Source organism: Equus caballus, chromosome 1 (genome assembly GCF_041296265.1).
Source record: "Equus caballus isolate H_3958 breed thoroughbred chromosome 1, TB-T2T, whole genome shotgun sequence".
Taxonomy (NCBI): Eukaryota; Metazoa; Chordata; class Mammalia; order Perissodactyla; family Equidae; genus Equus; species Equus caballus.
The window spans coordinates 36,321,041-36,345,073 of NC_091684.1; the positions used below are offsets into that span (position 1 = coordinate 36,321,041).

A 24,033-nucleotide genomic window follows, 5' to 3' on the forward strand; every position below is an offset into this window, starting at 1 on the left:
CTCTGTCCCAGCATCAAGGTCAGTGCCTAATGCAAAGGATGCTCACCAATAGTTTGCTTTGCTTTGGTTACACTAGTCTTTCCGTCCCACAAGCACAATAACTCTTTGCCCCAGTGTCTGCTCTCTTGCAAAGCCCTGTTCCCCTGGATTCACATGAGTGGCTGTTACTTGTGGTTAACTTTTGGCCCACGTTTCACCCCTCAGAAAGGTCTTCCTAGGCTTCTCCCCACCCCAGCTAAATTGCTGTCATGTCCTATTTTCTTCATGACGTTAACTCACTCCATAAGGCTATATTATTTATTGACTTCTGTTTAGTTTCTCCCCCTGCCTAGAAGGTAAGTAAGCTTCAGGAGGGCAGGGGCGATGGTTGTTCGGGTCACCACTGTATTCCCGACACCAAGAACACTTGGTGGCCACGTCACGTGCTTAAGAGTCATCCAACGGGTGGATCAATGAAGTGAATCACACATGCTCACTCTCAAACATTTTTGGAGTCATCCTATATTCTCCATGAAGAGAGAAGATGACACTGCTTCTCCTAAAGGGGTTCATGGCACTTCCTATCAGTGAAAAAACATCTCACCTTTAAGTGTTCCTTGGAAATTCCTCTAGCGTTCTTGACATTAATGAATGATCTGAGGACTTGCAAGTCCAAGGCCGGACATAGAGTGGCCACAGCCCTTCGAAGGAAAAATTTGAGTCCTAGATCCGTTCCAAGACTCACTGCAGAAACCAGCAAGTGTGCCTTTATATGTAGGAGATGTGATTGCTGAGCAGTCATAAATAAAAATTTATTAAATTCAATCACATTATAATAAACACATTGAAAAAGTTCATCTTTAAAGGAACCCATAGCAGATTCTTTTATAAGGATAAAAGTGTTTTACTGAATGATCACCCCTTAATTTACTGGTGCTGTCAATGTGCATTTGCATAGGTTACATTTTCTCAAAGCAAAGGTGCACTGGCATGATGGTCCTGGAAATTAACTCCCTTTGAAAACATACCGTGGCTTGCCGGAGAGTGACATACTCTGCCTATAGAGAAAAATTAATTAGCTGGAAATAATTGACAAATCATTTTTTCTGCCCGACGAGTCTGTAAACATGGCTCCTTTTTCCAGGAACAAGAAGCAGCAAAAGATTTTCCTCCATTCGTTCCTAAATAGTGACATGTTGTAGAGAATGGGGTTTACGGCCGAGTTGGCAAACGTGAAGGCCACCACCCAGAAGAAGAGGGTCGGCCAGATGACCAGGTCTTGCTTGAAGCTCTGGATCAAGATGAGGAGGATGGTGACGATGATGGGGCTCCACATGATGAAGAAGGAGACCATGAGCAGGAAGAGGGTGCGGAAGAGCCGGAAGTCCTGCCGGGACACGCGGATCTGGTGGCTCTCGGAGTAAGCCTGGCTCACCGTGAGCCTTTTCCTGGATGCCTTTGTGATCTGCAGGAGCACAAAACAGAGCTGGTGGCACATTTTACTGCAGGCTGTCAGGGGCGTTTGGTTTCGGAGCAGCAGAGGGCCCAGGAATTGGGATCTGCCATTCCCGCTGCCTGGGGCTATTTGGCTTTGGAACTTTGTATGGAGAGAGCTGCCTTCTCAGAGGCCTGGCACTCTGCCTGTGATTAGGATGCACTGGAGAAATGGGGCAGCTGGCTGGCCTCCTGAGAAATGAGGCAGGAAACCATCCATGTTGTAAATAGAGTTGAAGAAGGGAAGTGAAGAGCCTTGCATGGATGGTGTAGAAGAGAGATACGTGAACAGAAGCACGTTGCTATGGTCCGAATGTCCCCCCAAATTCCTATGGTGAAAGCTAACCCCCAAGGTGATGGTATTGGGACGTGGGCCCTTGGGAGGTGATTAGGTCATGGGGACAAAGCCCTCATGAATGGGATTAGTGACTTTATGAAACAGACCCAAGAGAGAGCTCCCTTGGCCTTCCACCATATGGAGACACAGGGAGAAGCCAGCAGTCTCCAACCAGAAGAGAGCTCACCAGACCCCAACCAGGCTGGTGCCTGATCTTGGACTTCCAGCCTCCAGAATTGTCAGAAGCAAATTTCTATTGCTTGAAAGTCACCTAGTCTGTGGTGTTTTGTTATGGCAGTCTGAACAGACTAAGACACACATTTTCCCTGTTATTTCTTTTTTTAAAAGAGGTAAGTAATTATTTGTATAAAAGCAATATGTGCTCAAGGTACAAACTCAAACAATGTGATACTGAAGGAGATCAAAAATATATATATAAGGGGGCTGGCCTGGTGGCGCAGCGGTTAAGCGCGCACGTTCACCGGTTCCCCAGTGCGGACATGGCACCGCTCAAAAAGCCATGCTGTGGTAGGCTTCCCACATATAAAGTAGAGGAAGATGGGCACGGATGTGAGCTCAGGGCCAGTCTTCCTCAGCAAAAAGAGGAGGATAGGCAGCAAATGTTTGCTCAGGGCCGATCTTCCTCAAAAAAATAAATAAGGCCTCTAGCCTCTGTGCCCTCCATTTCCACTCCCTAGAAGTGACCAAAATGAACCGTTTCCTATATGTCCTTCTGGAATGCTCTTCCTCCACACACATGCCTGGCTATGGGATCGTAGGTGCCTGCACTTCTGCTTTGTACATGAATGGGACCACGCCACACCCCGCTCTGAACCTCGCTTCTTTTTCACGTAGCAGTATACTTTGGTGCTCATTCCATATCAGCTCCTCATTCTTCTTATCTTGTCAGTGATTCCATAGTGTGGCTGTACCACAATTTATCCAGGCCCCTATTGATAGGTATTTTATTTATTTAGCCTTTTGTGGGGGGGGGGGGGCATGTAGGTACTGGCTGAAGTGGCAGAACACATGCTTCTCCCTCTCCGCTCCCCTCCAGGGTGTTGGGTGGGGAAGAGGGCAATGGGACCTGGCATAAGGGTGTGGCCAGGCCAGGCAGAAAGGGAGCACTGAACCCCCACGTGGGTTCCTTTCGTTTCTTAGGGACAGTTGAAAATGGATCCTAATCTTGCCATGGGCCCGAATTGGGGGCTATGGAAGGTGGATGAGATCGGAGGCTGCTCATTTGCTAGGACAGCTGCTGCCCAGTGTCAGTCCAAAAGTGAGGCTGGGTCTGAGAAGGGCCCACCAGCACCTGGGGTGGGGGGATGGGCGCTGTTTGGGAATGATCCCCTGATCAGCAGGGTCTGTTGGCACCACCACCAGCTACGTGGAGATCAGAGGCGACAGCCAGCTGATGGGGACAGCCACCTCACCAGGGCATCCGTGTCGTTCCTTGTCCACGAGGGAGACCAGGGCACAGACAGAACAGTCGACCCTGCTCCCCCACCCACCCCATGCCCATCCCGCACTGTCGGGAAGGGGAAGCTCTAAACTGACTGTGAGATTGATGGGTTAAAATGAGCAGGCATACCCCAAAAATGACCAGAAAGTTCTGGAATCAGACTTTGGTGTCATTAAAGGTTGCCCTTCCCAGGAAGAAAGAGGAGCCGATCAGGGCACTGCTGGTGACATTTGTTGAAAAATCAAAACCATTTCCTATTTATGCCCCTAGTTGAGAGGTGACGATTGGTGGGATAAACATCCTTGGGCATATCTTTGCACGCCTAGGTGAGCGTATCAGTAAGTAAATTCCTAACAGTGGAACTGCTAGAACTTCTAATATTTTGTACTAATGAGCAGGGCCAGCATTATAGCAGAGGGATTGTGGGCAAGGAAGGCAGCCTCGGCTACATGGGTTGAGAAGGAAGTTCTGGACTCTTCTTTCAGGAGACCTTGCAGGCATTTCTCCCTGGGTCTCCGGTCCAGTCTCTTCCGTTAGAGGGTCTTGCTTCAGCGTCAATCAGAGAGGCTGGTTGTTAGTTGGCAGCAGGCAGCTTTGGACGTGGAAATGGCCCATCACCTGAGGCGGCCTGACCAGATTAAAATAAAGCCCTGCGGCTCCTCTCATCCCACTGTCCCTCATAATCACAGTATGTTTGGAACACTCCAACGCTTCATAACATCTCAAAACCTCAGTGTTGGAGCGGGATGGGGCCCAAGCGTCAGGTGAGCAGTGCATCTCAGACTCCTGTGCCTGCGAGACACACTGCGTGACGCTGTCTCAATGTCGATTCCGGCTCGGCAGGTCTGGAGCAGAGCTGGCATCCAGCATTTCCAACAAGCTCCTGTGTGCCGCCACTGCTGCCGCTGGTCTGAGGACCAAACCTTGAGTAACCAGGGCCTACTCCCCTCCTTCATTCTACAGGTGAGGAAATCTGCCTCCTGGGAGAGGGTTTAGTCAAACTACTTCGAAAACAGGAGTCTTGGAAGTGCTCACTGCAGAGAGCAAAAACCTCGTGGAAGCTGAGTCTGTGAAAGAGAAGGTGCAGCTGCCATTTAAGTGTGTCTCCATGGTGCAAGGTGGTAGACACGCTGTGGGAGTCTGACCTCCCTGGTGGCTGGAAAGAGTCCAGTGCGCAGGTTCAGGCTGCCCTGGGGATGCAACCAGTGTCCTGTCCTTCTGCCTAATTCGAATTGTCCTCTAGGCATAGTCAGAGGGCAGAAGGCCTGCTGTCCTCTATCCCTTGATCAGCTTCAAGGATGCTCCGAGGTAGGGGGCAGGGGCTGGTGATGGCGGGAGGGTGGGGGACAAACCGACGCACAGCTAGTCCAGGATGTGATGGGGCACTGTGCCTGTTAGCCTGACATGCTTTGTTCCAGCCTGTGACCCCCGCCCCTAGGGAAGAGATCCAATTCAGAATGTCTTGGCCACGCTCGTGGTCGCTGCTAACTCCCATGTGCTGAGTCTGGTCCCATGTCCTCCTGCTTTTCCTGCAGGAGCAGGCCACTGGCCACACAGTGGGTGCTTAAATGGCCTGGAGACTTGAATGGCCACAAATCTCACTGTTAGCTCTGTGCTGGCTTTCCTAGGCCCATTCCCCTAAGATTCTTGAATCTCAAGAGGGGAAGCAATTTGAAGGTAATTAGCATCATTCACAATTCGGGCAAGTTCAACTCCAAGATGAGAATGCTTAAAATATTCTCCTTAGAACACTTCTAACCAGCTAATTAAAGGATAGCCGTTTCCTTGCTTTATGATTAAAGTAATTGCTTGCTTGCTTCTGGGTAGCAGTTCAGGTCTACCACTTGGTGATGGGGACCAGGGCAACAGACGCTGAGTGAACAGGCCCTTTTCACCTCCCACCTGCTCCCCAATAGGAACAAGAACAATAGGAATCTGGATCCCTGAGCTTTATGGAGGCTCCCTGTGCGCCAGGCACCTCGCTACACATTTGTTTTATAAATTGTCACATTTAATCTTTACAACTACTCTTCGGATTTATACTATTATTATTCCCACTTCAGAGGCAAGGAAATTGAACCTCAGGAATTTAAATAACCTGGTAAAGTTCACTCCTTTATGATGATCAATGTCAAAGCCCCCATCTGCGGAAATCCAGCTCCGTTGCGCTAAAGATGATCCAGTGTGCAAGGCTCCAATGGGGCGCCATCGTCCTCAGCCCTGCCCTCCACCGCCTGCTCTGCAGGGTGGGCTTTCTCAGGACACAGCCCACCATCGGAGACCCACATGCTGGAGGTCACATTGGCACATCCAGGTCTGGAGGTGTAGAATCAACGTTAGGGGAAAGCTGTTATCCTAAGACTCCTTTGGCCAATAGACGGGGGAGAGTCACAGCTGGGCAGGGGCGGGTAGGTAGGAAATCGGGACATGGCACCACCTCTGAGGACGGTGTCACTCTAGGTCTAGGTGCAGCCTGCAGGGGCACACACGGGGTGATTCCAACAGCAGCCTCATCGCTTGTGCTGTCCACAGTGCCCTGCCATAAGGATGGAGTCCTCGGTACAGTATCTTGTGAATATTTTTTGAATGAATGATGTTGATGGAAGTTCACATTTGTCGAACATTTTCCGTGTACCTGGCCCTGTACCTATCACTTGGTTTCCCTCTTTACATTCTCCCAATCATTCTGTGGCATGTGTACTTGAGGATCCCCATTTTACAGATGAGGAAACTGAGGCTCAAATAGTTAAGGAAATTGTCCAATAGAACCCAGGCAAGAAGTTGCAGAGCTGGGTTCCCGACCTTGGCAGCGTGACTCCAGCCCGTGCTCTTAATCTTAAACCACTTCCTTCCCGCCCTCTGCGATCTCCGTCAATGGCAATTCTTCAGCTTAGCCTTTAACTCCAAGCTCTAACGTCAGGAGCTCTGAGAAGGCCTTCTGGTTCCTCTCCGTCTTGGCATCCGGCAGCTCTTTGTTTCAGAGACTCACGTGGCACTTGACATATATACTATGTGGTAGATGTTGACGGGTCATTCTCACCTCTGACCCCCTCACCAGACGGCAGGCTCCTGGGGGGCTGGGCAGCGCCGTGGCGTCTGTGGCCCAGGGCTCTAGAAAACGCCTGCCAATGACTGTGACTGATTCATGGGCCAAGTGAATACTGGTTGGGTTTTTATTAACACTGACTGATGCTACCATTTCCTTCTGTCCACAGTTCCCACAGCTTTCTGGGAGTGAGCAGGAAAAAGCTCCCATTATAATTAAATGAGGCTCCTCCCCTGCTCCCCTCCCCACATTAGATGACAAGACTAGTCAACTTTTACCCAGGGTTTAAAATGTCCCTGGCGTTGCACAGAATTCTTCACCTGCTTTTACATTACATTAAATGCTCAACTCACTTTTCAGGATTAACTTGAATCCTTAAAACAAGCCTATAGGGTAGGTTCTGTCATTGCTCCATTTTGGGGACTGGAGATGGAGGCCCTGAGAGGCAAAGGGACTTACTCAAGGCCTCAGGGTCAAGTAGGGGACGCATCCCTCAGGGGGAGGCACCCAAACTCTTCATGGCAGGGGCTGGCCACTGCCAGGAGAGGCGACAGAGTTCCCAGGAATGTGCTCCACGCCCCCGGCATCAGAGCCACCTGGCACTCGATACAATGCAAATGCTTGGGCCCACCTTCAGATGCCCCCATTCTGTGGGTCTGACTGGGGCCCAGAAATCTGCCCTTCTCGTCCACTCCCCTGGCAATTCTTGCTCACTCAGGTGTGAAGACTACTAATCTAAGACAGCAGTCTCGGAGGTTTTTCCCCAGTCCTTTGAAGAGAGTCACTTTGTAAAGTCACCGTCTTTTTTTTTTTTCTAAGAGTTTTTTTAAAAAATTATTTTATTGAGGTCATTTTGGCTCATAACATTGTGTAAATTTCAGGTGTACATTATTATATTTCCGTTTCTGTATAGACTGCATCGTGTTCACCACGACCAGTCTAGCTTTTTGTAAAGTCACTGTCTTTTTGAGACTCATTGCCTTCAGGCCCACATAGTGTCTGAAGGCCATGAGGGGACACTCTCCACACCTCACACCTCTTTGCCACACCAAGCCACCAGGCCACGGTGCTGACAGGTGCTGGGAGAAGTCGCTCCCCACTGACACAGCTCCGCCTCTGGTGGTGGGATCTCCTTCGGGGGCTGCTTGGTCAGTCAACAACCTCCTCGTTAGAATTATCAGACAACAGACTCTGTCTTTGCAGAGGGCTCACTCCCTTCCCCCCACCGGCAGGCGGGCACCAGAGCTGGGGAATGAGGGCCCAGCATGGAGAAAGGGCTGTGTATTCGCTTCCTGACACCTTCACGTGAGCTGAAACAGGTTTCACTTCTCAGGAGAGGGTTTTCTAGCTTCAAGCCAGATGCTCACTCTCTTATTCAACAAATATTTCTTGAGCCCCTACTGTGTGCCAAGCGCTCTAATAGGTGCTGGATATACAGAGAGAAACACAGGAGCCCCGCCCACCTCACCCTTCCATTCTAGTGTGTGTGTGGCAAGTGGGGAGGGGGAACAAGAAACACACAAACTGTCACCAAGGGTAGAAGCATCTCGCTGGCCATGGCCATGGTTGCTGGGTGACAATGTAAACTGAGCCCCAGCAGCCAGCATCAAGAGCCTGATCCACAGCCTGATCAGAGGCGCTCGGGAGTGGCTGGGACACTGTGACCCCGGGGAACTGTTGACTGGAAAAAGCCCCTGAAGGTGGACAGCATGGCTGAGTCATGAGGAAAGACAAGCAGGGAAGGCAGAAGAGTGGATAAGGCCACGGCCCCGAGCACTTGAAGCACCTGAGAAGGGAAGAGCCCAGGTGAAGCCTGCTCTCAATCCTTGCCCAGGCGGAACCAGCAGCCAGGGTGGGGACTTCAGAGTAGGGTTTCCCAAAGGAGATTCCGTGGGGCACCCGTCCAGAGAGACGCTCTGTGGGGCAAAGGGGGTCTGCAGACAGATTTAGTGATGCCACCTGCGCTATTCCTGTGTGGGAGAGTCTCGAAGCACATTAGCATAATAAAAGCTCTGAGAAGTCCTGCGGGGAAAGAAATCCATTTAACTTTGAGTAACTAGCATTTCCTAAACTCATTTGATCCTGCCCCCTTCTAACGTCTAACATCCCATGGAGAGCTCTTCAGGGGAGACTGCTCTAGGGGAGTAAGAGATCAGGGTGACCTGAAAGAGGCACTGCTCGGGCCTACACATGGCACCCGAGTTAGAGGCAGCAGTGACAGGTGAGAGGCGGAGCTGGTGGGAAAGAGGTGGGGGCTGTATTTACACGTCCCGTGGCTTCAGGTGACTTGCGAATTGTGTCTCCATGAATATAGCTAATTAACATTGATGTTGACTTGATCTTACAGTTACGCTCTTGACAGACAAAGCTTGGTAGATAAGCCGGTTCCATGTCTCCAAGGAACGAACATCTTCAGAGGCAGAGAGATGCAAGCTAGTGGGGGCTGCCCAGACCCTCCATCCACCTGGCGCCCTGCCTGCTGCCAAGTTACCAGCCTGGCAAACCCACAGATGCAAAGTGAGGACAAACGTCACCGTCCTCCTGGGAAACGGGCAACAGTCCGTTTTGTTAATGGGGTGGAAAGGAATTTTTTTTAAGTCTTGAATTTGTATTAACATTGTGATTTTCAAAATCACAAGTTAGATCTCTTTTGTATTAGAGTCTGGCAGTCTGTTCAAAACATTATCTCCTTTTCTTGGGTTAAACAATCCACTGAGGCCCATCTGGCTCCAGAGGAAACTGAGGCGCACAGTAGGTGAGTGACTTGTCTGAGGGCACACGGGAACATGCTTGGACTAGCATCCGGGTCTCGTGACTCCTGGCCGGTGATTCTCCCACTGCCCCAAAGGAGAAGGTGCTGTTGCCCTTTCGATGTGATCTCAGGTTTGTGCCTCACTCACCCAGCGAGGGTTTACTGAGCACCCACAGGCTCTGTTCCAGGCACGGGGCCAGAATAGTAAACAAAATGAAGTCCCTGCCCTCATGGAGCTTGCACTCTAGTGGGCAAGACAGATGATACACAACTAAATACACATAAATGGACTATGACAGGGGTCGTATATGCTTTGAAGAGAAATAAATTAGGGTAAGGAACTAGAGAATGATGGGGAGTCTCTCTCGGGGAAAGCCCTTTAAGCAGAGACCTAAATTTCTGGGGAAGAGAAATCCAGGAGAGGAGATGGCAGGTGCAAAGGTCCTGAGGCAGCATTGTGTTGACGTGTGTGAGGAACAGCCCCAAGGCCAACGTGGACACAAGAGAAGGAGAAGATGAGGTGAGAGGGGCAGGCAGGGGCCGGATCACACAGGGCCTTCAGATGGGGGCCTTGGATTCTGCTCCATGTGTGAGGGAAGTGACGGGATCTAGATTGTGTCTTTGACGCATCACTCAGAGCACCATTTCATAACTGTGAGTCGTGATACATATTCCATTTCACCCAGGAGCTGTTCTGGGTGAACTGGGAGAACTGAAGGCCAGCCATGGGTTATATGCAAAGCGTCTGGCAAGTGATGCACTGTGGTTTAGAGGCAGATGGATAAGGGGACACCTCCCCCATCAGCAGGGCGCCTGGGGTCTCCTGAATGTTTCCAGGTGGGCCCCGGCCTGAGAGAAAGGTGGAGGGCTGGGAAGGCTCTCCACAGAATATGTCAATCCTCCCTCGGCAGGCGGCTGAGAAGTATGAGGCGGGAGTGAAAGGGGCCGCCCAGAACCCTCTGGCCTCTGAGGGACTCAGGAGTGGGACCGCCCTAGAAGGGGTTCAAAGACAGCGCCTGCATTTGACCACCCCTGCTCTTGTGTCAGTTCCCTGTTCTCGCCATGCTCCAAATCTGGGCCCTGCTGTTTATTCTCTCAAAAACCTCAGCGGTACCTTTTCCCAGCATGCTCTGAGAGAAAGATTAGAGGAACAGCCTTGCCTAACAAGTAACAACAGACGAAATTTATTCATCCCCTGCTACAGGCAGGCGTGACGCCGTAGTTCCACCAGCAGCAACTCTTCCCTGTCTCCCAACAGTCTTACAAGGTTGGAATTCTGATCGCCATTTTGCAGATGAGGGAACTGAGGTTCAGAGAAGGTAAGTAACTTGCCGAAGACCACACAGCACGTAAGTGGCAGATTCAGGACTCAGAGCCATGTTATTAAAATAACCCTTTCCACATCTCTGTGTGTGTCTTTCACGGCCCTTGGCTCTTCTCTCTTTTACCCCTTATTCATCTCTCACATTTGTGTAGCACTGACAGTCCACAAAGCGTTTTCACACTAAGTCTCAGCATCGCTCCACCTTGTGTTTCAGGATTTCACTGTGTTGAATAGCAGTGCTGCTGTCTCCCTCTTCCCTTTCTTGTTTTAAGTTAAAGCTCCTTCTAGATAGAGAATGTGACTTGCTCACTCTTGACCAATCTCCACTCCCCACCAACACTTTGCACAGAGCAGATCTTTAACAAATGTCTGAGGAATGAAAGTGTTGGGACGCTGGGGCCAGACTGCCTGGGTTTAAATCCTGACACTGCTGCTTATGAGCTGTGTGACCTTGGGCAAGTCACTTAACCTCTCTGTGCCTTGGTTTTCCGGTCTGTAATTCTTACCAGGATTAAATGATTTAATCCTGACATATTGTAAACACTACATAAATAATGGTTAAGTAATTTTTTAAAAATTCATTCTATATTTCTCCTTTTTCCCTCACTTCTTTTAGTATAAAGATAATAGCTAACACTTACATAACATTTACACCTGCCAGGCCCCTGCTGCAAGCACTTCATAGACCTTAATGGTCTATAAATATTCAGGCCTGAATCTGCCTTTTACTCTTGAACAAGCCCCAAGTGGGGCATCGCTTAAGGGGGTCACAAAACAACCGGTGGGGAACAGTCTAGGCAATAACATGGGGGGCCATCTCCACAGGGCCCAGGGATTAGCAGACCTGGATGGAGGTTGGCCTGGCTTTGCGTTCTGAGCATCTAAGAAGGTGACAGATCCTCAACTACAGAGAAAGGACCATTAAAGTGGCCAGACGGCGAGAGCGGGGACCTACAGGGCCCCACTTCAATATGCTAATTTGCCAGATGACTCACATCAGATGAAACCAAGATTCAGTAACTGTAAAACCTTCTAAAATGAGCTTGGGAAACGTCCCTGCTGTCTGCCTGGGCCCACCCTGTCCACACAACTGGGCTGCCTCGAGTGACAGGAAACAGGGTCGAGGGTCTTCTTTGCGTCCCTGCACACACTCCCTCGGAAGGCAGAGTGCATTTCCTGTCGCAGCGCGCTTTGGAAAGGCGCATTCCCTGGGAGTGGGAGGTAGCAACTGCCAGGTAGCAGGAGGAGCTTCTAGAATGTTCTGTTCCTCCTTCTGTTTCTGGGAGCTGCTTTGGGGAGTGTGGTCAGTTTGTCAGATGTGTGTTTATGCTGGGTGTGTTTTCCTGTATGGATATTATACTTCAATAAAAAGTTTTTAAAAGTGTACTTCTCTTTCACTACCTTGCTGTTCGTGATGGGGAAACACTGGACACAACCCAAAGGCCCATAAAAGAAATTATGTCACATCTGTGTGACGGAAGACAATGAAACCATTAAAAATAATGAGGCAGAGATGTAGGAACTTGTTATGATATAATGTTAGGTGAAAAAAGGAAGTTACAGAGCAGAGAGTATTATCTCAAACTTGAAAAAAAAAAAAACAACATTGGGTTGACCCATGGTGAACAGTCGATAGTTGACCATTTTCTATGGCTCCTCACATATATATGACGCATATCAATGTATACACACACACATACACACACAGCATAAAGTGTGTGTGTGCATATAAATTTATAAGAAAAATAACCTAAAAAATGTATTTTGAACTGTTAACAAAGGGAGTAAAGTAGATTTGTAGTTTCTGTTACACATTTCTATATGTCTTTCTTAAGTTTTTTATAATGAGCTTTTATTACTTTAGTGATCAGCAAAAAAATAATAACAAAAATGACAAAAATATAACTTTTTTTTAAAACACCAAACTCTCGTTCCTCAGGGTTGCAGAGGGGGTGGATCTGGGCCGTGAACTAGAATGGACCGGCACGAACCTGAGGTAACTTCCAACTGGAAATGCTCAGATTCCACCTGCAGCACCCCCCGCCCCCGCCCCGAGCCTGAGTGACATTCAGCCGCGACGCTCGAAGCAAAGGTACCTGTAAGATTTTGGAGTAACTGATCACGATGAGCAGTCCTGGCACCAGGAAGTTCAAAGTAACAAATAACACATCCCAGGAGATTTCTCCGGCAAGGCTGGGCCACACCAGTGTGCAAATCGAAATTTCCTAGTTATGAAAGGAAGAGAACATCATTTGAATGCTGGCTTCTTATCTGGCCTTTAGATCGGTCCCTGCTGGGGGCTGCCTGGCTCTCTTACACAACTGGTATGACAAGAAATCCCAAAATCCCTTCCACTGCCCACACTACCCCACTTACAAATCATTTGCCTCTGACCCTCAGAATAACCATCATTATCATTCCCATTCTCCAGAGGAGGCGACTGGGCCTCAGGTCACCGGCTGGAAAGAGCTAGAGTCGTTTCCCAGGTATGACTCCAGGTCCAGCGGTCTTGCCACTTCCTGGGACTGAGCTGCAAAGAAGCATTTGAGCCTTTTCTTTCAAGCCCTTCATTTTACAGGCAAAAAAATCTGACCCCTCCAAGGTTACATAGATTGGAAGTGACGAGCTTCACACGAGCATAGAAAAACAGGAACGAGGTTTCAGTGCAGTCCACTATGTATGCTGAAGGCCGCCCGGCCTATGTGAAGGCATTAAGTGTTCATTGCAGGGACGTTCAAATCTCTAAAATCTGTCATGCTGCATCATAGAAGGCCATGGCGTCCCGCCCAGTGGTGTAGTGGTTAAGTTCACACGCTCCACTTCTGTGGCCTGGGGTTGGCAGGTTCAGATCCCAGGTGCAGACCCACATACTGCTCATCAAGCCATGCTGTGGCAGCGTCCCACATACAAAATAGAGGAAGATTGGCACAGATGTTAGCTCAGGGCCAATCTTCCTCACCAAAAAAAAATACGGAAAACCACTGGAATATGGCAGAAGAGCATGAAGGTTTGTGACTCTTCTGTTATCACTATGTTGAGCTGAATTCAGATGTTTGTCACTAACTACAAACCCCGAAACATGTGGGGACCTTATTGGATAGTTACTAAGAGCTACTGCAGCAACTTCCTTCCAATGAATAAATAGATCAATGAAAAGAGACATATCTACCTATTTATCCATCTATCTACCCACCTATCTATGTGTCCTCCCAAACACAAATTTCCCCTGCCTGCTTGACTACAGGAGCAAAACTATTTAGAAAACAAGTTGTCCTAAACACTTCCAGCATGTAGAACATATTTTTACGAGCATGTTCTGTGTAAAACGACCATATTATTGACTTTTGGTGGACAAGGCTTCTTAACCAACGTCCAGAAGTAGCACCATACATTCATTCAACCAATATTTGTTGAATGCTATACTAGGCAAAGAATTTTTATCATTTCCCAATATCTATCATAATTGGGTGGTTAAACTCAAAATAGAATCAAATAGTCACTTCTTTTTCTATTCAGTTTCAATAGAAAATAGCAACCTCTACTAGTCTCTGAGCATTTATTCTGGGCTGGGAAGCACTTCACATCCATTATCTCACTAAATGCTCACCACGACCTTTTTGAAAGGCATGTTATTATTTTTCCCATTACACAGAAGAGGAAACTAAGGCTTAGAAACATCCTCGTAAACAATAGTCTAAAACACTAAAGGTGTAATCCTTTTTTTTAAAAAAAGATTTTATTTTTTTCCTTTTTCTCCCCAAAGCCCCCCAGTACACAGCTGTACATTTTTCGCTGTGGGTCCCTCCAGTTGTGGCATGTGGGATGCTGTCTCAGCGTGGTTTGATGAGCAGTGCCATGTCCGCGCCCAGGACTCGAACCAATGAAACACTGGGCTGCCGGCAGCGGAATGCGCGAACTTAACCACTTGGCCACGGGGCCAGCCCCAGGTGTAATCCTTTTTAATCATACAATATTTCCCCCCAAGAGCTAAGTCGTCATGAAGGTTATCCAGGGGCCTGCCAAGAAAACTCTAAGGCTAGTCAAACAGCAGAGATTGAAAAGACGAGTGAGGATGTTCCTGCCTTTTCCCATTTGGTAGGGATGGCTCACGAACGTATGCGACTTTCCAAGCCCTTGTTCCTCCATCCCCACCTGCACTGTGCACATCTGATGGGAGATCTTTCTACATTTTGGTGATTGGAAAGAAACTCGTGTCTCTCAAAGAGCTTCTGAATGTCGGCAGAGTGGTGACATGGCTCTTTCGATAATCCGTGCAGCCTTCACTTGCACTCAGACCTCTGCCCACCGCGGACCCCTCACTCCAGGACACTGGTGGGCGGCAGACGTGCTGAAGGAGCAACCAGAAGAAACAGCCTCCAGCCCTGAACACAACTTGGTCTCTAATGCCTATACTTGTGGTGGGAAAATGTATAGGGAGGGGAGAAAAACAGATGACCCCAGAACCATTTCTTAAAACTCCCGAGAGGCCCCAACACTTTGCGAAATTCTTCTCCAGAATGTCTGCCAAAATCGCTCCAGGATTGACAAGATTTTGTAGGAGAATGTCTAATGATAAAACAAGGTGTTCTCCCTACATTAGGGGCAAAAATGTAGATCCCTAAATATGCATGAACTAGCCCAGGGCTGTTGAAGAAAATGTGTAGGCCTGAATGAACAGCTGCACCCCTATGCACACACCCACACACATACGTAGAAAAAAGACTGGAAGGATACACTCCAGAAAAGGAAGAGAGACTGCTTCTAGAGGGGACTCTTAAGTTATTTTTATTCTTTGGCTTATCTGAATTTTCTAAATTTTCCATAATGTACCCTTATTACTTTTATAAGACTGAAAAAATGGAAGTCAGTTTTTAAGAGAAGTTAATTTTTAAGAGAAGTGATGATCCAACATGAAACATAGATTATCATGATAGTTTAGCAAATCTAACCAGCTATTTTTTCAACAAAGACAATAAACTCATATCAAGGAGCCTCTCAAATTCCATGACTCTGATGAAGATGCTTTTTCACCTTTTGACTTGTGGCAATCACTCCAGGCACAGAATGTGATGAGGAAGGAAGATAGGAACTCTGCACAGCAGCCCCATACACCAACTAAGAGACAGTGTGGCTAGCCTGTGTGGACTAAATGACCGATTTTTATGCTCTTTAAAAAGCTTTATATGGTATCGTTGGTTATGCAATGTTTATTTTCATGAAAAAATAAAAAAGCAGGGGCTGGCCTGGTGGCACAGTGGTTAAGCTCATGTCCTCTGCTTCGGCAGCCTGGGATTCACAGGTGTGGCTCCTGGGTGCGGACCTATGCGTGGCTCATCAAGCTATGCTGCGGAGGCATCCCACATACAAAACAGAGGAAGATTGGCACAGATGTTAGCTCACAGACAATCTTCTTCACAAAACAAAACAAAACAAAACAAAAACAAACATTAAAAACTAAAAATAAAAAAGCAGGCCCACAGTCAGAGGTCTAATGTGATGTTAGGATTCTGTTTCTGTGGGAAAATCCATTTGACTTAAGTCATTTTATTCCAGGTTTTCTCTTCCAGGCTGTGACTTGCAGAGGAGTTTGGCAATAAGTCAAATCTGGAAGGTGGGGGCATGAGTGTTATAATATTCTCTGTACTTTTTCTGCACCTTTGGAATGTTCCCTGATTTTAAGAAGGAAATTTGAAAACCAGAACTGCCAGGCCTACTTTGTTACTGAGCTACAGAAGTAGAGTCAGCCGAGTCAACGACAGTGACCTTTAATTCATTCGTTCAACCACTCAGGACCATGGAGGATGAGCCACTGTGAGGCCACAGTGAGGATGGGCAAGGCTGGTCCCCGCCCTCAAGGAGGCTACCGTGCGCTCAGAGGGAGGAGAGCACTGGGGAACTTCAATACAGGGCAGCCAGCTGGAAGTGCCCAGAGAGCTACAGGTGACAGGGCCACCTGGGAAAGCTGCATCCAGGAGGGGTTGTGTCAGCTGGAAGGATGGGGCTTCACCCAGGGGAACAGGGAGGCTGGAGCTCAGATCAGGACCAGAAGGGCTGAAGGCGGGAGGCCACGAACAGTGGGTTAAGAGTGACATGTATCCCCATCCCAACCCCCACCTCTCCCTGGCAATCTCATCCTTTCCATGGCTGCTTCTTGCAGATGATGCTGCAATCTACTCTGTCCAGCCCAGTCTTCTCCTGAAACCCAGACTCGCCCCACTGCTCTGGGGACATCTCTGCAGGATGCCTCACAGGCACGGCAAGCCTCCAATGTCCCATGCCCAGAAGGTTCCATCTCCTGTGGTCACCGACTCAAGGCATGGAGGTGCCATTCCCCAAACTGCCAGAAACCTGAGCACTGGCCTTCGGCCTTCTTCTTCCTCCCTGTCCACTCAGGGGGAACCTCTAAGATCTGCCTTAGTGGTTATCCAACCCACACACATATCTCATTCTCGCTGGCCCACCTCCTCCCAGACCAGGCCATCTCTCATCTCGTACATCTAGGCTCTCTAAAGGGGTGTACCTGGCCCTTCTCCAGTTGGCCCCTGCCAGCACCATCTCTTGCCAACACGTAGGCTATTCCTCTGCGTGTGACGCCCCTCCAGTCCCCCACGTCCTTGCCTGCCTAAACTGCCTCTCACCTTCACACTCAGCTGACGTATCACTCCTTTTCTAAGAAGACTCCTGTGGTTGGGGACATCTGTCTACAGGCACTGCTCAAATGCTGACCCCTCCCCACACAGGCTGACTTATTCGGAAGTGCCAGCCGATTCCAGCTGTTTCCTGTCAGCCTCTCTAATGATTCTTCCCGGAGTACCCCTGGGAACCCCTTCGTAAACTCTTCTCCCTGCCCCACCTCTTCAAACAAAATGGAAGACTTCAAGGTCACTCTAAGGAACTAGGAACCCTAGCTGGATATCTCTTCTCCCATCAGCTTCCCAACAGAAAAGAAAGAAAATATCAGTGCAAGAGATGGACTGACTTTCTTACAACTATCCTCTAATATTTACAAAGGCAAGCAAACCATGTTTGTCTCCTCAGCCAATCCACACTCAGTAGAGACACGATGGCGTTATTGGCCTGGTATTAAATCAGGGCAGGGTGGAGCTGTGGGACCAGGCACTCCTAAGGAAGTGTGAACTCATAAGAGAGAGCACCAGAGGCAACGGACAGGCCCGAACTAAATCTGGTTCCATCCTCGGCCTCCTCTGTGACTTCAGGCATTTCCTCTTTCAGAAAATAAACAGAAGAATGCCTACTGTGGGGTTACCGTGAGGACAGAATTGTGCCAGGGTCTGGGACCATCTGCTCAATAAATGGACCTCCTTGAAAAGGAGGACAGTGTCTTAGTCATGTGACTCCTGCTGGGGGATGGGGAGAGGGGTGCTGGGTACATGTCTGTAGAATAAATGGGCAGCACATTCCGGCCAGGGTGGATGGTCCATTCCACCTGCCAATGAAGGAAACCACCCTGCCTGGGCCACCGCACACACGGCCAGGAATTCCATTGGAACAGGCTGAGCTGAGCTGGCTAAGATGTCTAAGTTGTCAGGCTGTGTCCACCCTTTACAATGGCAGTCTATTATTTTACAGCAATCAGAAGAATTACACTGTTTAAAGAATGTTTACAATGTTTATAATCAAAGATAAGGAAACTAATAAAAGCTGGCAATCCTTGAGTGCTTAACTGTGTATGTGCCAGGTGTTAGCCCATTTACTGAACATTAGTCCCCATGACAATCCTATAAGGTTAATGCTGTTATCTTGCCCATTCCGCAAATAAGGAAAGGGAGGTATAGAGAGGTGGAACCACTCGCCTCTGTCACGCAGCTTTTAAGTGGCAGAGACGGGATTTAGACTCAGAACGTTTGGCTCCAAAGCCTCACACTCCTAATAACAAATTATCTAGCACTTTCTAGATTATCTTTCATGTCATCCTCCCTTCACGGAAGTCTTAGAGAGTCTGTTCACTCTGGCCTGCTGGGCACACACTGCCCCCATGGACAAAGGTAATCAGGGTCCCGTCTGGAGGAGGGGGCGCTCAGATAAGCAGAAAGCTCTGACAGCCACTGCTTCCCTGGCCAGCTCTCCTCAAGGGGAGGGAGCCGGTGTCTGCTTGGGCCTAGTTCGTTCTCCAAGCTGGTGGTTTGGGTAGGAAAATGTCCCCCATCCAAAACCGCCATATTTAGTGTCCCAGTGGGAGGGGGCAGGCAGAATCTACAGCCAGGAAGCTGGGAGCAGAAGATTGAGAAAACAAGCCTCTGCTAATTTTAAATGTGAAACTCAGTTCAGTCTAGACCAGATCCTTCTCTGTCTCTTTTTTTAAATGGCTGCACTCTTCACTTTTTTTTCCCACTGTTTGTCGTTCTTTTCAACTTACTTCTCCAACCACAGAGCCTCAGTTTGCTCACCTGTAAAATAAGATGTTTCCTATATGCTCAGGTTACAGCTCTTGACGAAGCAGGGACATTTTCTGTTTGCTGGTTTACTGGCAGGAGGGGGCAGGGCAGGTAGGGGAAAAGACAAAGAGGATGACGGAGAGCTGGAAAGGACTGGCTCAGTTTTTCATTACAAGTGCCCTGGCCCCCATCTTCTGAGGTGTTGTGCGGGCCCATTCTCTCCCAGCGGCTTTGTCCAGATTCCTCTCCAAAGGCTCTTAAGACCAAGGAAGCGTTTCTGCACTAAAACTTGAGACGTGTGTGTGCCTAGCCCCAAGGGGGCCTGAGGGAAGGGCACCGCGACCCAGATCTCCACAGAGGCACCTTGCAGTACAACTGTGGTCATTCCAGAAGTGCTATAGAGGGCACCAACCACACACACAGGCCCTCCCAGGGGTAAAATACACAGCGGCAAGATGTGGAAGGTCCCCCACCTGTGCGAAGGCCCTGTCGTTCAAACAACCCCCTGTGTCCATGTCAGCCAGCAGTTTTAGTTTGAGCTTTTGGCAGGGAGATGACAAGAGCCTCATTTTTCAGAATAATTTGCCCATTAAGTAGGAGTGTACCTAAAACAATCGTAAAAGGGAGAGGCACAAGATACACGTCTGGAAACACAAGACCCCTTTAAGATATATGCCATTTGCGCTTTAATTCTCTGAGTTTTTCTCAAGGGATTTTTTTCTTACAGAAAAAAATGAGGAGAAATCCCTCAAATTCTGTGAAAAATACAGAAACACTGTAACTCAGTGAAAGAATAACTTAAAAAATCAAAAAGCTGATGGTAGAACCCCAGCCGCCAGCTGATCCCATTGGTCTGGAGTGGGGCCTGGTCTCCCACTTATTTAGAAGCATGTATGTGACCCACCTGGATTTTCAGGTGTATCTTAGCTGAGAAGGAAAGACTTGCCCAGAAAGCTGGGGTCCTTGGTCTGCCCATGCCAGTGGCGCTCCACCAGCTCCGCTCAGCTAATCCCTGCTTTCCTGGCCCCCACTTGAGCTGATGTGGCCACAGGCTTACACCTTCTTTGATTAAGTGCCACAGGCCTGACACAGTTCCTGCCTGTTAGTCATTCGAGGCCTTAAAACAAAACAAAACAAAACAAACAAACCAAAACCCCACACTGTATTTCACACAAGCAATAAAGTATTAAGAAAGAGACCTTCAGGTTTGATTTGTGTTAAAAAGAAGAAAGATACTGCTTACACGAATGCAGACTTCTCCTCACTCCACAGTATAAGGCCTGTGGGAGAGGCTGATCTGAGGAAACCCCCAGAGAAGCCCACCTCTGTGTCCAGGCTCTGGAGGACACACCCAAGGGGGCAGCCCCTCCCCAGACTGTGTTCACCAACACAACTAGAAGCCTTCCCCCGGGTGACATCTCATATCCCCTGCCTCCATACCCTCCTACCCGCTCCAGTCAATGCACAGGCCTCGCTTTGGGACTGTGGTTTGTGCCGGGCTTGCTCAGGTCGCCCCGCACTCCCTGCTCAGGCCAAGGTTGACTTTCCAGTCCCCGGCCAGAAAACCAGCGACCTCTGTAGGGAAAGGGAGCGCGTGGAGAAGCGCGCCTCGGGCGGACCCTCGGGGAGGCTAAGGAACCAGGACTAGAGCCTTCCTGCAGGGCGCACAGACCTAAGCCTTTTCCCTCTCCCTCCCCGCGAGGCGCCGGGAACCCAGCACACCAGGATGACAGAACCGCCCGCCCGTTTCCTCCACCATGGCCTGCGCTCAGGTCAGGCGTCGGGGGTGAATCTCCGCGCGCAAACCCTGCAGTCGCGCAGTAGGACAGCAGTGCGCGCCGCACCCGGGATTCTGGACCGCGGGACTCGAGAACACCGGAGCCAGGGTCGGAAACTGTCCGCAGAACCTTGTTTAGACAGTAGCCCCCCCTCACCCGCCATGATCCTAATGACATCTGTGAGCGTGCTGCCCAGAATAAAGCTCATCGGCCCAGCCTCTGGGATCTGCGGAACATTTCGGGCGCTCAGGATACTCTGAAGCCACCCATCATCTAAGGCTCCCAGCGCAAGATCCCGTTACCTAGTCTAATCCTTCCGTCTCACAATTGGAAAAACTGAGGCTTCGGGAGGGGAAGTCACAGTCTTCCTAGAGGCAGCATTGGGTCTGGCGTCTCTGGGTCTGCAAAGCCCTTTCTCCCCAGCCCGTTCACTCGCACCTGCCTGCGGGTTCTCAAAGCAGGACCCTTTCCCCAGCCCGAACTGAGTCTGCTGAGCACGATCTCAGCTCCTCCTCGGACTGAGGGTGAGATACCCTGAGGTTATTCCTTCTTGCACCTCGGCTTCCTCTTTTGCAAAGGAGGGGCTGTAGCACCCGAGGCGAGAAAGCAGAATTCAATAAAATGCGAGTAGCCATTCCGGATCCCCGAAGTTCCGTCTGGCTGGCTGCTAAGCCCTCCGTTATTCCATTAACCTCGCAACAAAGAGTCAGTGTATTTACAGGCATTTTGGGGACTCCACTGACAACGTTTTGGAGGGTGTTTACAGCACCTACATCGCAGGATTACAGTGAAATTTAAGAGAGAAAACTTTACGGTACCGAGCACAGTGACACAACGATTAAGTGCAACAAATGGCCTATTATTGTTTTGCTGTTTTTGTTAATCATCATCCCAGGTCACCGTTTCCGTCGGATCCCCGCCTGCCAGCCCGGCGCGCGCACCGCCCGGCCCTCACCTGCTCGGCGCCGGGGAGCTGCTGCGGGATGACGTGGAAGAAGATGCAGAGGGGCAGCGCGGCGAGCGCCGAGTAGCCCCAGATGAACGCGAGCAGCACCGCCCGCACCCGCCGCCCCGGGCCCCGCAAGCCGCGCTGCACGCGCACGATGCACACCACGCGCTCCAGGCTGACGGCCGCCAGCGTGAGCATGGTGACGCTGCCACTCAGGCACATCATGTAGAAGAGCAGGTGGCAGACGACCGGGCCCAGCAGCCAGGCCTCGGTCCAGCGCACGGCCAGCACCGGCGGGATGGCGCTAGTAAAGAGCAAGTCCGCACAGAAGAGATTGAGCACCAGGCAGACCGTGGTGCCACGGCGCCGTCGGCGCACCACCAGCACCAGAGCGCACACATTTCCCAGCAGCGACACAGCAAAGATGAGAACCAGTACGACGGTCTCCACGGCGCTCAGCACCAGCCGGTCGTCGCCCTTGACGTCGGAAAAGAAAGGGAAGCGGGTGCGGTTGGTCCGCTCCAGGCTGCGCGGGGACTCGGTGCCCACCGCCTCCGTGAACTCAAGGGACATGCCCGGCGCCCGGCGGCCCGCAGCCGTCTGCGAGCGCGCTCATCTGGGAGGTGACTGTGCGCCTAGGCGGGGAAAGAGAGGGAGAGAGGCGGTTGCGACATCTCTCCTCTGACCCCCTCCCGCCTGAGGAGCGCTGGCGCTGGGCGTTGCGAGCTGAGCCTGGGGCGCACGGGAACGAGGAAGTGCCGGGCGACGCCGGCTGGAAACACCCCGGCTGGGTGGGAGGCGGCAGCCAAGTCAAAGGCCTCCTGCCCTTGGCCAGCTTCGGAGCGCCCTAGGGGCCGGGAAACCCACCTAGTGAACCCCTACCAGCACCCCCGAAACCTCCGCTAGGCCTCTCCGGCCTCCACCCTCCGGGGCGACCCGGTGTGCGAAGCCCTAAATCCACCGATTTAGCTGAAACGGATTGAGAAGTGTCAGAGCGGACTTTTGGAGATGACGCGGGCCTGTGCTGGTTCCAAGGCACCTCCCAGGGGGCCCAGGTCTTTTATCTTTTGAGGGAAGGGGAATCCTTTGTTTTATCATTGCTTAGTCACATGTGACTTTGGGTGGATTATTTCATCTCCCTGTTCTTTCATATATAGTTTCTTTCATATATAAAACGGGAATAATAGTATCTCATTGGGTAATTGTGAAGATCATATAAAGAGATTAACACTTGGCACACTAATTGCTTGTGAAATGTCATCAACTATTACTTACTATAATTGAAACGTGCCAATTTTGCATTCTGAGCAATGATATAAAACACTTTCATGTAAAAAGAGTGGGGACCCCCAAAATCTTGAATAAACTTGACACCCCAGCAATACAGACACTCCAGGGCTCTCAAGTACACACACGGGCTGTGAATGTGCTAAGGCACCCCTGTGTGAGAAGCACTGGGCGGTCCAGTTCCCTTACAGATGAGGAAACTGAGTTATAGCAACAAGTAACTTGTCCAAGGAGGCCCCTGGTAGGTAATAAAAACCAAGTCCCCTGTCCCTGCCCCACACATTTCCACCACATCCCTGCTGTCTAGTCTTCTGTCACAGTAAATTAGGCAGAGAGTGAAAAGGGTGCTGTGACCCTAGACCTGGTGATCACTTCCCTGGCCAGCCACCCTCCCACCACCTACGCCCTCACCCCCTCTCCCCTTTGCCATAGTACCAGGCCCCTCCCAGTGGCCCCTTCTGTCTTGTAATCGTCTCTGTGTATTTATTAAGGATTTGGTGCACCAGTCCGAGGCGCTGTCTGGGGAGGCGGTGCATTTCTGTGTCTTCTTATCACTGGATCATGTGCAGCTGAGTTGCCAATGTGATCTCTGCCTGAGGGACAGATGGCAGAGATGTCAATGGGAGATGTCCAGCTTGAATCTTGACTCCATTCAAGTTGTAGAACGGAACCAGTTTGCTTCCTGACGCAGTTGAAAAAGGGCAAGAGATTGAAATAAAAGGAACTCAGATGGGGTTTGGCAACTGTCTGATTGGGGTCAGGGCACATTCGTTTCTGTGTGAGGGAAAGGAGAGCTGCGCATATGTGAGAGAGAGAGAGGCAGAGAGAAGGGGAGGGAGAGAGAGAGAGAGAAGGAGGGAGAGAGGATTCTATGTGCCATGGGGACGGGAGAGCTTTCCCCAGAGCGGACGACCAGGGTGCGGTCTGTGGGCTGGAAGGTCCTCTTCGTCATTGCCCTCCAGAGTTCTCCCAATGGCAACATGGTGAGTACAGAAGCTCCTCAACTTTCTCCTTTCACATCACCTTCGTGGCACTCCTAGGCCAAGAGCAATATCTAACCGTTCGATTTATTAAGCAGCTGGGTCCAAATCACTTAATAAGACTTTATCTTCTAACAACTTAGTAGCCATCTGGGAGAACAATAGACATGAATTGAAAAATAAAATTTTTGTCTCCTTCTCAAATAACCGTAATGACTTCATAACGGGGTGGGTGCACCTTCTGAGCCC

General features: G+C 49.9%; 2 protein-coding genes across 2 annotated transcripts in view; both read right to left on the reverse strand.

Moving 5' to 3' along the window:
- PDE6C (phosphodiesterase 6C) overlaps positions 1-22,104 on the reverse strand; it is an 89,876-nt gene extending 67,772 nt beyond the window's left edge. Inside the window, exons 1-2 of the mRNA XM_070261778.1 lie at positions 21,524-22,104; positions 12,491-12,619 (exon numbers count right to left, since the gene is read on the reverse strand). The gene's annotated coding sequence lies outside the window, so the exon portion shown is untranslated. The remainder of the gene's footprint in view (positions 1-12,490; positions 12,620-21,523) is intronic.
- FFAR4 (free fatty acid receptor 4) lies at positions 767-22,142 on the reverse strand. The gene is made up of 3 exons (XM_023642349.2): positions 21,524-22,142; positions 12,491-12,619; positions 767-1,444 (listed from the first exon to the last, which is right to left on the reverse strand). The coding sequence occupies exons 1-3, from the start codon at positions 22,088-22,090 to the stop codon at positions 1,055-1,057; spliced, it is 1,086 nt and encodes a 361-aa protein (XP_023498117.2). The 5' UTR covers positions 22,091-22,142; the 3' UTR covers positions 767-1,054.
- Positions 22,143-24,033: the final 1,891 nt, after the last annotated feature.

Bases quoted from the DNA above. Each gene is read 5' to 3' on its own strand.
- FFAR4 (XM_023642349.2), bottom strand. From the start codon at position 22,090: ATGTCCCTTGAGTTCACGGAGGCGGTGGGCACCGAGTCCCCGCGCAGC. The intron at 12,620-21,523 runs GTGAGGGCCGGG...TTTCATAACTAG, and splicing joins AGCTCCCCGGCGCCGAGCAG to GAAATTTCGATTTGCACACT. The intron at 1,445-12,490 runs GTACCTTTGCTT...GTGCTCCTGCAG, and splicing joins GTTACTCCAAAATCTTACAG to ATCACAAAGGCATCCAGGAA.